The sequence below is a fragment of the Antrostomus carolinensis genome, unplaced genomic scaffold, assembly GCF_000700745.2.
Source record: "Antrostomus carolinensis isolate BGI_N321 unplaced genomic scaffold, ASM70074v2 scaffold19131, whole genome shotgun sequence".
NCBI classification, from domain to species: Eukaryota; Metazoa; Chordata; class Aves; order Caprimulgiformes; family Caprimulgidae; genus Antrostomus; species Antrostomus carolinensis.
In genome coordinates this window covers 10,289-22,135 of record NW_010295026.1, presented here as the reverse complement: position 1 = coordinate 22,135, position 11,847 = coordinate 10,289, and the positions used below count along the sequence as shown (strand labels likewise).

General features: G+C 43.4%; 1 protein-coding gene across 1 annotated transcript in view; it reads left to right on the top strand.

Moving 5' to 3' along the window:
• Positions 1-6,741, top strand: part of RIMS4 (regulating synaptic membrane exocytosis 4) — a gene marked incomplete at its 5' end in the record, with an annotated part of 17,103 nt that extends 10,362 nt beyond the window's left edge. Inside the window, 4 exons of the mRNA XM_010177842.2 lie at positions 2,420-2,532; positions 3,177-3,278; positions 3,534-3,673; positions 5,626-6,741. Coding sequence (XP_010176144.2) covers positions 2,420-2,532; positions 3,177-3,278; positions 3,534-3,673; positions 5,626-5,844 — 574 coding nt within the window. The remainder of the gene's footprint in view (positions 1-2,419; positions 2,533-3,176; positions 3,279-3,533; positions 3,674-5,625) is intronic.
• Positions 6,742-11,847: the final 5,106 nt, after the last annotated feature.

Genomic DNA, 11,847 nt, shown 5'->3' with positions numbered 1-11,847 from the left:
CTGCTGAATCTTATGTCTTTCTCTGTCAGGTCTCTGTTTTCTGGAACTATTTTGGGTTCTCTAAGCACTAGTTTTCATCCTTTTTTGACTATGGGCAGCTCAAAATGCCTGAGCCAGCAGGCTTGAGGAGTCTTGCTGGTCCTCCCATGGAATAGGACCCACTTCTTCCCTCCTTGTATGGGCAGAGTGTGAGCCTGATAAAGCCCATCTGGCTCTGGGCTCCCCCTTCCCCTGCTTTCCCCATCACATGTCCCTGTCCCTGCAGAGTTACCAGCCCTCAGGGATGTCTGTGCACAGTCTGTCCTCGGCAGCCTTGCTGCACATCCAGCATCTCTGCCCTGGTCCTGTGCTCGGGTGCTTCTCCCCGTAGGGGGCTGCCCCGTGGGGTCCAGCAGACACTGTCTGGGTGATGGGGCAGGATTCACGTACCCACAGGGAGCAGAGAGTGGCCCCATGCCCCCTCTGCCCTAGGAGGGACGGTGGCTTCTGAGGATTTGGTGACACTGGAAACTAAGAAAGGACTTAAGCTTTCTATGTAATTAATGCCAATGACAAATCCCACTGTTTCTGTTGTATCTCAAAATATCACGTGGAGTGTTTGTGTAGGGTGAAAAAACACCAAACCAGGGAAAATCCACCATGTGTAGAGCTCTTCCCAAGCCTGTCTTCCAGGATGCCCAGTCACCCTCATCCCTTTTCACAAAGGTGACATTTGTAAAGAGCTCAAGGGCAGGTTTTTCAGTGCTGAGGGCTCAGCAGCTCCCTGTGCAGCAGTGATAACCAGGTTTCTCAAAGAGCCGGCTCAGCGCAGAGGGGAGGTGCAGTGCCATGTGGAAAAGTCTGGCCATTTAATTCTGTGTGCCTGTGACACTGAGCTGAGCCACCCCACGAACCTGTCACAAGGACATGTGCTAGTGACACATCTCTTCAGTCCCATGCGTGGTGAGATGCTGAGGTTTGTGTGCTGGCTTCCTCATTCCTCATATGAATAAATAAATATTCTCATGGGGCTGAGACCAGGTCTGCAAATAGCTAATGAGAAATGAAATCCCAGCCTGAAATTAACACTCTTCTGGCTGGATGTGGTTTAAAAAAAATTGGTTTTTTAAATGTCTTTTAAATATAACTGGCTTGTTTGGGGGGATCAATGAATCTTTGTGGCTGACTCAGGCATGTGAGAGCCTGCGGCCCCCAGCCCGCCGCACAGGCAGGGTTCCTCTCCGACTTTGCTCGTACTGAACATGCAGCCCCCTCATAGCATCCTTTCTAAGAAATGAATTTGGGGCAGCAGGGAGCTGTGTCATTACGTGGGTAATTGTCCCCCTCCAAGGATGTTTGGCAAAGTGCAGGAGGTTTGTAATCATGCTTGATTTTGGCGTGCAGCAGCTTCCCTGGAGGCAGTGCAAAACCCGGCGTGGTAGCGTGGGTACCCCGGCACAAAGCTCCTGACGTGTGTTTCAGTGGCTGTGTCATGGTTTGGCAGATGCCTGCAGGACAAATGTAGGTGTCGAATAGTGGCCTGAAGCCTTCTCCTTACCATTCGCACCAAGTTTTCCCACCACTTCTGAAACAGCTGTGTAAATCGGGGTAAATCTTGGTTTGTATTGATGTACCACAAGGTTTGACCCTTTTGTGTTACTTCACCCATGTCCATTGCAGTGACCAGCACCTGTAGCCATGCCATAGACCAGACTTGGGTGCCTGGTGAATGGATTTGGGGGCTGTGTCCCCCTGACAGCTTTTGTTTTGCTGCAGTGACTGTGGTGGTGTTTGAGGCTGTTGTCCTTTTAGCCTTGCTAAAGACCAGTGTTCAGGTCTTCTTTGTGATTGCTTCAGGCCCAGTCATGGAAGCAGGTATGAAAAGTTGATGTGATCAATACTTCTGTGTTGAGCAGTAGGAAATGGGGCCCTCTGGTCAGGAAGGAGATGCATTGCTCTGTGCATATGTGAGAAATAAACAGGGAATTGAATCCCAAGGGAATTTACATCAGCAGCCCTCATCTCACTTTTAACTGCTGCTCTAGATTATTTCCTCCCCAGAAATGAGGATCGGGAAGGGACAGCTACCAAGAGAGATCCTATGAGCTATGCCAGGAGGCTGCATAGATTATAATGCTACCTGGAACAGTTGACAGGTTGCATATGAGCCTGAGATGGCAGAGATTTTTCCCTTATGGACAATTAGTTATAGTTAAACAAGTATTAACCACCTGGTGACTGCAACCATTACTGGGGTTTTTTGTACAAAGAAAGGGATTTTAAATGGATTCTGTGTAACTAAACTGCCTGGAAATCAGTGAGTTTTGCAAGGGAAAAAGGCTTCTGTAGATGTCATTCATTTAAAAGATATATTACATCTGGTTCTTGAGTTGCTTTAAAATGCAAATTAACCACTTGCTAATATCCATTTCTTTTGCAGCTTGAATTTCAGTGGAGTCCATCTGGCATCTGCTGGGCAGTTCAGTGACTTCCTGGGGAGCATGGGCCCTGCACAATTTGTTGGGCGTCAAACCTTGGCTACCACCTCAATGGGTAAGGCACAGAAAGGTGTTAGGTGGTTTTAATTTAATCTTGAACAGACCCCTCCTACAAGTCACCTAATAACGTGTCCAGAATCTGCTGCTCTACTACTCCCCCACTGTTTCTGTGTTAAATCAAGTAAGCTTGGCTGAAAGGTTTTGCTGATTGCTGTGAATGTGGTATTAGTTAGGAGAGCATCAGCTTTTTACTTTCTTCCATCAGACCTGAAAGGCACAGACTAAGTAAAACACAGCTAAAATCCTGAAAATGCATCATGTGCATCTTCATGTTTTTCTTGCTCTCTAAGGCCTACTGGGCTCTGTAAAGATTTTCTTATGGTCCACTATAATTGCATTTTCCAAAGCAGCCTGCAACTCTAGGTGCTCCAGTTTGGGAGAGGTGAGAGGCTGTCTGCCCTGAAGAGTGTGAGACTGAGTCTCCAAAGCCATGTTAGAAATGGCTTTTGAAAATGTGGCCTTGAATCACTGCAGAGCTGCTCCAGAGTAATGCAGGAGGAGACCAGACACTCAGGGCCTACAGTTTGTTACAACCTGTAGCAGGCATGACAGGAGGGTTGTGAGGTTTTTTTAACATTTTAGTAGCCCGCAGATGTATTGTTTTGAAAGTTTTCTGTCTATTTTGACATTTTGGTTTAGGGGATGTGGAAATTGGCTTGCAAGAGCGAAATGGGCAGCTAGAAGTGGATATCATTCAGGCTCGAGGACTGACACCAAAACCCGGCTCCAAAACACTGCCAGGTAGTATGCTTTGACCTCCTAAAGTAATTCACTGAGCCCCAGCCTCCTGCAATGCTTGTGAATAGGAAAAATCTTAATTCCACTTGGCTTCTGCAGGATTAAGCAGTCTGTATGCGGCATTGAAAATAAGGCTGGTTGAGCAAATCTTTTCCCTGCTGTAAATGCCTTCTTTAGAAATGCCTGAGACACGGCACTCTGTCTTCTAAAGTCAGCATGAAGATGTTTTTCATATTTGACCATATTTATTTCTTCCAGCTGCTTACATCAAAGCTTACCTGCTAGAGAATGGCGTGTGCATTGCGAAAAAGAAGACAAAAGTGGCTCGCAAATCGTTAGACCCTTTGTACAATCAGGTGTTACTGTTTGCTGAGAGCCCCCAGGGCAAAGTATTACAGGTAAGATGAAGTCTCAAGTCTGCCCATCTCTCTCTTCCACCTCTGCTGGAAGATATTAAATCTGTCAAGGGATCTGGATAAGTAACATAAACAAGAAAAAGGCGGTGTTTTCATTGAACCAAATGCACTCACTCTGAATGTAACAAATGGAAGGGAAAAGCTTTTTTTCATACTTAAACTGATTATTATTTGACACCCTGCCAGGTTACATGAGTGTCTACCAGGAAAAGGTTGATTTTAATTTTTTTAATTCTTTTTTCCTGCCCAGTTAGACGATAGGTAGTACCTATAGATGCTAAACAGTCTTGCAGCATAGTTATCTTCTGTGTTTATATGTATTCAGAGCATTCTGCTTTGGCCATCACCCAATCACATATCCTACCTTTTTCTACCTTTTCTTTTACTGCTGTACACTTTCTGCCATACTCATACTTTCAGTTCTGCACCTGTGTTTCCAGAGCAAAGAGTGATTTGCATTGTTAATTCATACCTAAATAATTTCCATCCAATAAAGCCTCCTGGCTAAAATCCACTGGTAATACTGATGTAATTAATGAGCGAGTTTCTGTTGCTTATCTCAACTGGCATATGAATTGCCAGGTAACTTACTAGATCCTTCTCATTAGTGAACTCTTCCTCATTTACCTTGATTAGAAGCATTTTCCCCTGTTTCAATGAGACAGCACATTTCTGATGGAAATGGGGTACAACCTGGCTTGGTCTGCTTTTGCCTTGCATGGGTTTCCTTACCTGCTGCCTTGCTGCCAGGAAAGGCACTTATTCAAAGAGAATAAAATGAGGAGCTTGGCTCTCTGCCAATGGCCATACCACCAGACAAACTTTCTGCAGTGGCTTGCTCCATCTCATGCTGACCTAGAGTGTTAATTTTTGTCTTTTAATTGACATTCGTTGTTTCTTCTACCTCATTTTACAGAAAATTGTAATGTTCTGGTTGTTTGGAGCCCAGGGAAAGAAGCTGTCAGGATTAGCCAGAGAGCACTAGTCACCATCATAACCCATTGTACTCATCCTCTCCTCTTCAGAACACGGACTCACTCTGGAGTCAGTCGTCACCTTTGTCTTGAGCCACATAGGGCCACTTGGTCACGTGCAGACCTCCAGCATGCCTAAGCCCATGACCCTCGCTACATCTGTTGTTCCACCCACTGGTCCTCCATCATGTCGTAAGTGTGATTCAGCTTTCCCTGCTCGTCTGCCAGCTCTCTTTCATTAGACCTTCCTCCTCTGCATCTTCAAGCCTTTCTCAGCAGTCTGTTCTGCTTCCCCTGCATGCCACTCCATATGTGCCACTTGTGTCACCTGTCCTGCTTGCCAGTGCTCAGCCCCTGCCCTTTCTCCAGGTGAGTAGTCATGCCATGTCACCATCTGCCCTGTGTCATGACCTCTGAGCACAGAAGTTCAGACGTGCTCTTTTCCTCAAACTGCTGGCTCTTGACCCAAGCTATTACCCACCTTTTTTTTTTTTTTTTTTTTTTGTTGGTTTATTTTTCCAGGTCAGGAGCCCTTCCTGCCCTTTTCCCCTGGGCCACCTTTTGTTGTGTCCAAGGCTTGTTACTGTGCCAGGACCAGGTTTTACCTGCAGGTGTTGGAGCTGCAGCTCTGGGGATACTTTGTGCACATGCTGGCCCTGCCCAGCAGGTAGAGCAGCAGAATGATGTCTCATCCATACCTGCATTCACCTCTTTTCTGTGGGGGGAAAAAAAATTCTCATAACATTAGGATTTGTAAAATTATGCTTAGGAAAAAAATGTGAAATCATCAGCCAGAGCTTCATGTCACCTGTTGGTAGTGTAAACTTTTTCTACTTTTCTCAGACTGTAGTAAAGCCCTGGGAAGTGGGATGAGTAGAAAGAAGGATTGATCAGACTTGTGTTTCCCAAGCAAGTGTGTGAGTTAGAGGATTAACAGTGCTCCCTCATCTTGTTCCTAAGGTGATAGTCTGGGGAAACTATGGACGCATGGAGCGCAAGCACTTCATGGGAGTCGCCAGGGTCCTTCTGGAAGAACTGGATTTGTCAACGTTAGCGATCGGCTGGTACAAGCTCTTCCCAACCTCCTCGATGGTCGATCCCACCACAGGCCCGCTCTTGCGTCAGTCCTCACAGCTTTCCCTGGAGAGCACAGTGGGACCCTGCTGTGACAGGTCTTAGTGAGTAAGGAAGGGTGAACTGCTTTTGTTTTTTAAACATGCTGTCAAGGTTTTGTTTGCTGGAACTCTGACCTCAAGCGCAATGCATGTTCAATCAGTTCTTGTGGAGCTGGAAGAGGAGGATAAACCAGTGACCTTAGACAGAAGATGAGGGGGAGGGCGCTGTGCCCTCTCCATCCGAGGAGGAGGTGCCGTGGGGCATGAGTCCTAGTTGTCAATTTAGACATACACCTCTTGTTTCACTTCTCTCGCTGTCATTCTTGGACCCTTGTTTCAGATCAGTATTAACCTTGGAAAGTTGCAGCATTTGAAAGAATTTGGGGGGGAGTAAGGAAGGAATTTATCTTAACTGTGTGTCTTAGAAATTTCTAATACGGATTCTTTCACAAGAAAGTACCTGAAAATTTCAGAGGCTGGTATCTGACCTAAAAAGAGCAGGAGCAGAAGGTTTCAGAGGAAGCATTAGGTTTTTTTATAAGGTCTTTCTTCTTGAAGGGAAGAAAAAGAAAGAAACCTGCAACTCTTTCTTTAGAATCAGTTCCCTATCACTGAGTCATGTTAGCTGTAACACTGTCATCGCTGTGTTTTCAAACTGTGCCAAATTACCAGCAAGTGTCTTTACTGCATTACTTGTCTAACGCTGCTGATGAAGCATACTTGGTGGGAGAATAAGTAGCGCCTACTTAGGCCAGACAGTTTGAACAGAGTTGGATTTTAGCAGGCTAATTAACTGCAATTTTGTTCAGAAAAAATAACACTAGAAGTGGGAGCTGAACATCAGACTTGCAGCTTGAGATACGTTTTCTATTGTCAGATACAACATTCTGCAATTTACCCAACTCCCTTACTTGTTGCTGTGTATCCTTCAGTCATGATGTCTTCTATCTCCTGCTTTTCTTCCATCTCCTTTGTACTGGTACATATCTGCTGGAGATGCTGCCCTTCCTGTTGTGCTATGGGCTGACCTGAAACAGGACTGTTTTATTCTGCTGCAGGAGAGGAGATTGAGGTTTCTGAGGGCGCAGAAGAAAGAAACCTCAGTTTGTCATCTGACAAGAAGGTGCTGGAGAGCATGTAACCTTCCTTGTGGAGAGAAAGGTGCTTTAGGCAGTCTCGGTAGTGCACAAACATTGTCCAGTGTCCCGCAAGAGGAGATGCAATCCCCAAAGTATGGAGAGGTAGTGGGTGAGGAATCTGAAGACACAGTGGTCACAGCATGTATATTTTGTTAATTAAAGTGCAATACTAATTGCTCATGAGTCTTGTAGAATAAGCCAGTAAAGCACATTCTCTGAGCTGCCAAGCTAGAGCTGCTGTTGTCAGCAGAGTCACATGCTGGAGTAAGGTGTTCTAGATCCTTCAGACAATTAAAAACTTATTATCCAAAATCACAGAGAATCTCCAAAGATTTTCTGCTGATAGACCTGTTTTGGCTAGGTTTTGTCTTAGTTCTTAATGAGGATTTGATGACTGCTGTCTCAAAATAAGCTTTTGGAGATGTTTTACTTTGTGATTTAAAAGTGAAGGTCCCATGTCACGTTTAGGAACGAGCAGATTCTTGACCTGTCGTAGAGATATACTGAACATTTATTTCTGCATGTGGACCTCAGCTTTGTTAGAATAAAAGCATGAGTGTTGAGTGGATGGTAAAAGCAGTTGCTTTTGGTCCTAGCTTGTCTTTGGCATTTTAAATTATTTAGAGATAAATTACAGGATAGATGCAAAAATAATAGGCCTTACAATAATATCTGTAAAAATTATATAATATAAAGGAGAGGGAAGGAGGAGAAAGGACATAGAATGAATAATTTTTTGAGTCTTCAGTGGCAAAAGCCTCAACACTGCAGATAAATCTATTAATTTCCTTGATCAAATACATCTCTGGCCTCTCACTAATTATTTTTTCTAATCGTATTAGACAATTTCTATATATTAGCTGAAGAAAGTTTGTTGCATGCTGATCAAACTATGTTGTGGCTCTCTCTTTAATTTTTATTTTTTTTAAAAAAGCACATTTACTGTAATTCAAGTCAGCATCTTTTCCTCTTGGTATGTAGTGAGTACTAGGCAATATTGTACAATATGTGTATGAACTAGAATAGATTAGGTAGATTTAGTGGTTTGTAGCACTGGATCTTTTAATAACTATGTCTATAAAAGGACTGGGGGGAGCTCCAGGTACATGCTTGACCTGGTAGCAGAGTAACAGGGCTTCTGTCTTAAGTTATGCCGAAAACTTTATATTGGTACTTAGTTTGGATATTATCTACCAGTAATAGCTAGTTAATCATGGTTTTCCTGTGTCCAGTAAGATGAATGCAACATTTTTGCAGTCTTTAACAGGGAGTAGGAGACTGTATATGCCAAAAATATTCCCCCAGAAAACACTGTTTAGTGACTGTTGAAAAGCTCAGTTCCCGTATGCCTGGCAAATGTGATATGTCTCTATATCCTACCCCTCCAAAAGCTCTGCAAGCTCAATGATGATCAGTTTTGTTACCGTAGGACTAGTTAATACTGAGGACTATCTTCTGTATTTTTTTAATCCTGCTAAAAGGTCACTGTCAGGTTAAAAAAAAAAAACAAAACAAAACACTTCTACTTGTGTTATTTTTGTTAACCTCAAGATTCTGAAATTTGAAGGCAGTTTTAACAGTCTGCTCTGTCCTGTTTTCTTCTGCATTTTTTACGTGGTTGATTGTAGTCCAGCGGTTCTCACTTTGTTTCTACCCGCTTCCAAGTCCTGTTTCTCCCCAGTAAGCGAATGTTTCAACCCCTGGCTGCCACACACAGCGAAGCCAGGAGAACTGGCAAGTGCAGATGGTCTTCCTTGGTAAAGCAGACTGGCAGGAACCCTTCTGAGTTTGCCCACAGGGCACAGAGCAAGGCCAGGAGAGTTGTGTGGTACCCTACAGCCTCAGTTCTTGCTTCACTTATGCCTGTGATTCCTGCACTGCCCGTGGTGTATTACAGTTAAAAAAGAAGTCTTCTAGTTACCCATCAATGGGAAGACTCCCAGTGTAGCATCCAAGGCAAGTCTCAGGCTTGGAATAGCTTATTTTTATAAAGCCTAACCTTTTTCTTCCACCTCAAATTTGACTTGCCAGTTTCTGTCTGAGATGATGTGATATGACAGTTGGGATTACCAGTGCGGTTGTGTAAAAAGTAGCAGTTTGCTAGAGTGATGAGCAGCTGACTTTGGTCCTCTTTGCAAGTCCTGACTGAGATTTTTCCTGTATCTGAGTCTAGCTGTTAGTTATAGGCAGGGAGGGGGAGAGAGAGGAAGAGCAGGAGACTATTTAAAAAAAAAAGACAGACATTGTAGTATTTTTGGTCTATGAGGGATAAGACTGAGGAGAGAGAAATACCTACCCAGCTCAGGGTTGATTCCCTGTTCCTTGTGCATGAAATACTGCATTTTAATAGTAATGGGTAATAGTAATTAATAGTAATTACCCATTACTATTAAAATGCAGTAATAAAAAATTACTAATTTTACTGTTAAAAATTTTATTAGTAAAAATTACTCTTACATTTAATAGTAATGCCAAAAAAAAAGGGGGGGGGGGGGGGAAGCCAGTCCCTAAATGTTACCTGCATTACTATTACCATGGAAAACAAAGAAATCCTGATGCTGAGAGCAGAATTCTCTCTCCCCAGTGGGAATCCCCTGCACACAGGGAGGGCAGAGCACTCACTGAAACCATCCCTCGCACACAGCTTTGTCCTCTTTGTGGTCTGAGCAGCCATGACCGTGGTTAGTCCTGCTTTGTTCAGGGAAGAAACGTGGTATTTTCCCAGTCTCCTGGTGCTGCTTTCCCTTTGCCTGAACACAGCTGGGATGCCACAGAGCCAACACAAGGTCCTTGCTCTGCAGTTCAATCCGTGGGTCCTCATCCCGCAGCCGAAGCCGAGTGGGCAGGCTGGAGCATCCCTGTTCCCCTGCGTGGGTGTCTGTGTCCACGGGCAGGGTAAGGGCCAGGTGACTTTATTGTTCAGCCAAGTGCATCCCCACTTCTTGGCCATAGATTGTTTCAAAGGACATTGCAGAGTGATTTGCTTTGAATGAAAATACGTATTTATTGTTTCTAGCTACCGGATCCTTTTATCAATGTACTGTTCAAAATTTGCAGGTCTTCTGGAGTATGAATATCACAAGTTCCTGTAAAGGAGCTATTTTTAAGGTGTTGAGGCAGTTAACAGAATCTCAACCTAAGCATGTTTAGTAATGTTTAGACAGCAAGACAACTTTTTTATGAAACTCATTTTAAGTTAGTTTATTACGTGCTGTTGGTAATATTTTAAAACAGGAAAAATATTTTTTCTTTAAAGACAAAATGATGTATGTTTTTTAACAGATAATTTAGTGTTTTCAAAAATGTTTAATGTTCTTGGTATGAAGTTTATTCATTCTTTTGATTTCTATGTTCCTTGTTATATTTTATCAACTTTTTTCCAAAAGAAAAGAGGCATATGTAAATAAACACCAGAAAAAAAAGTCCTATAAGAAATTCTGTTCAAACTGGCCATAAACTTATTAGTAAATATTTGTTATCGTTGATTAACTCTCAGCTACTATTCAAGCCTTTGTTGAAAGAATTGATGTTGTATTTTCAAGATGAGAACTACTTAGCTAGTTTTGTCATAATCCTGTACTCTGTATAAAAATCTTTTTATAAAGAAAGTCTAATAGGCTAACAAGCAATAATATATTCCATTTGGTGTGCACAGATTGTGACTTGCAGGCTGTAGTACATATTGTTGATACAGTTTCTAATTGTCTTCAATCTCAATGCCATCACTTTTGAAAAAGATCCATATTAACTTTGATTGTAAAAAAAAAAAAACAGACTGGGCTGTTGCCTCGTGAGATACATTCATCCTATAGACTTCTCTGTGATGTATGTACCCATCGACATGAAATCTCTCTTAGGTGAAGAATGAAACAGCTGTAGGTAACTTCATACTGCTGAGGTAAGAAAAAAAAAATAGTTTCAGTATAAACTTCATGACTGTTTCAATCTCCCTGTTTTTCTTAGGCTATCTAGGGTTTGTAACTCAGCGAGAATGGTTCCCACTGCCACTGTAGCCCTGATAAAGCAAAAAAAGCCTTTGCACTCTGGGGCCACATGAGTTCTGCCTGACAGCTGCCTGTTTTCCTCCAGATACCAGGGGCAAGCTAAAGGGAGGGGTTTTTTTCAGAGCAGCAGATTGAGCTGCTCATCTTTAAAGGCTCTGTGGGTTATTTTGTCCATTTCATAGGTGGTATTTGTCCATCTCGTTAGAAAATTCCACCCAAGGCAGAGAGATTGCACCTTCGCAGAGGATCACGGGGGACTAACATGTAAAACAGGAACAGGCTGTTCTGTGCCACTCTTCAGAAGTTAGTTAATGCTGGGCTCAGCTAAAGATTTTTCCAAAGTGGCAGGATCAGGATATTGGATTTTAAGTCAGCTCCATCATTGATGCAGTGCATAAAATAAACCAGCTTCAAAACAGCATCCCACTCCATCGCCTGTGGATTTCTTGCAGCATTTCCCATAGGAAAAATCTTCATGTTGTTCTCAAGATTGCCAGTCTGCTGGCTGTGCAGGCAGCAGGTCACTGGACCAGTGATGCTGGGAGCCCCAGTGAACGATGAAATAATTCATGGGGTGGCTTTTTCTGAAGTGCTTTGAGAAGAAAAAAAGCCGTGTAAATGCAAAGTGCTGTCAGTAGACACGTCCAGGGCGTATCGAGACCTGGAGCGAGCATCTGAAATGAAATTGCAGCTACCAAATTTGAGTCAAATATTTAGAAAAGAGGATGATCAGTGAAAGCCTTCTCACATTTACCCCAGTGCAGCTGCCGAGGCGTGGATGTTTGTGGATGTCCATATGTGTGGTCTGTACAGCTGTGTACAGGCACACAGCATACAGTAACACTTTGGAAAATGCCAGGTTCCCCGAGGGAGGTGAAATCCCTCTGAAGGGGCTGGGAGCTGTGCAATCAGTGTCTCATTCCC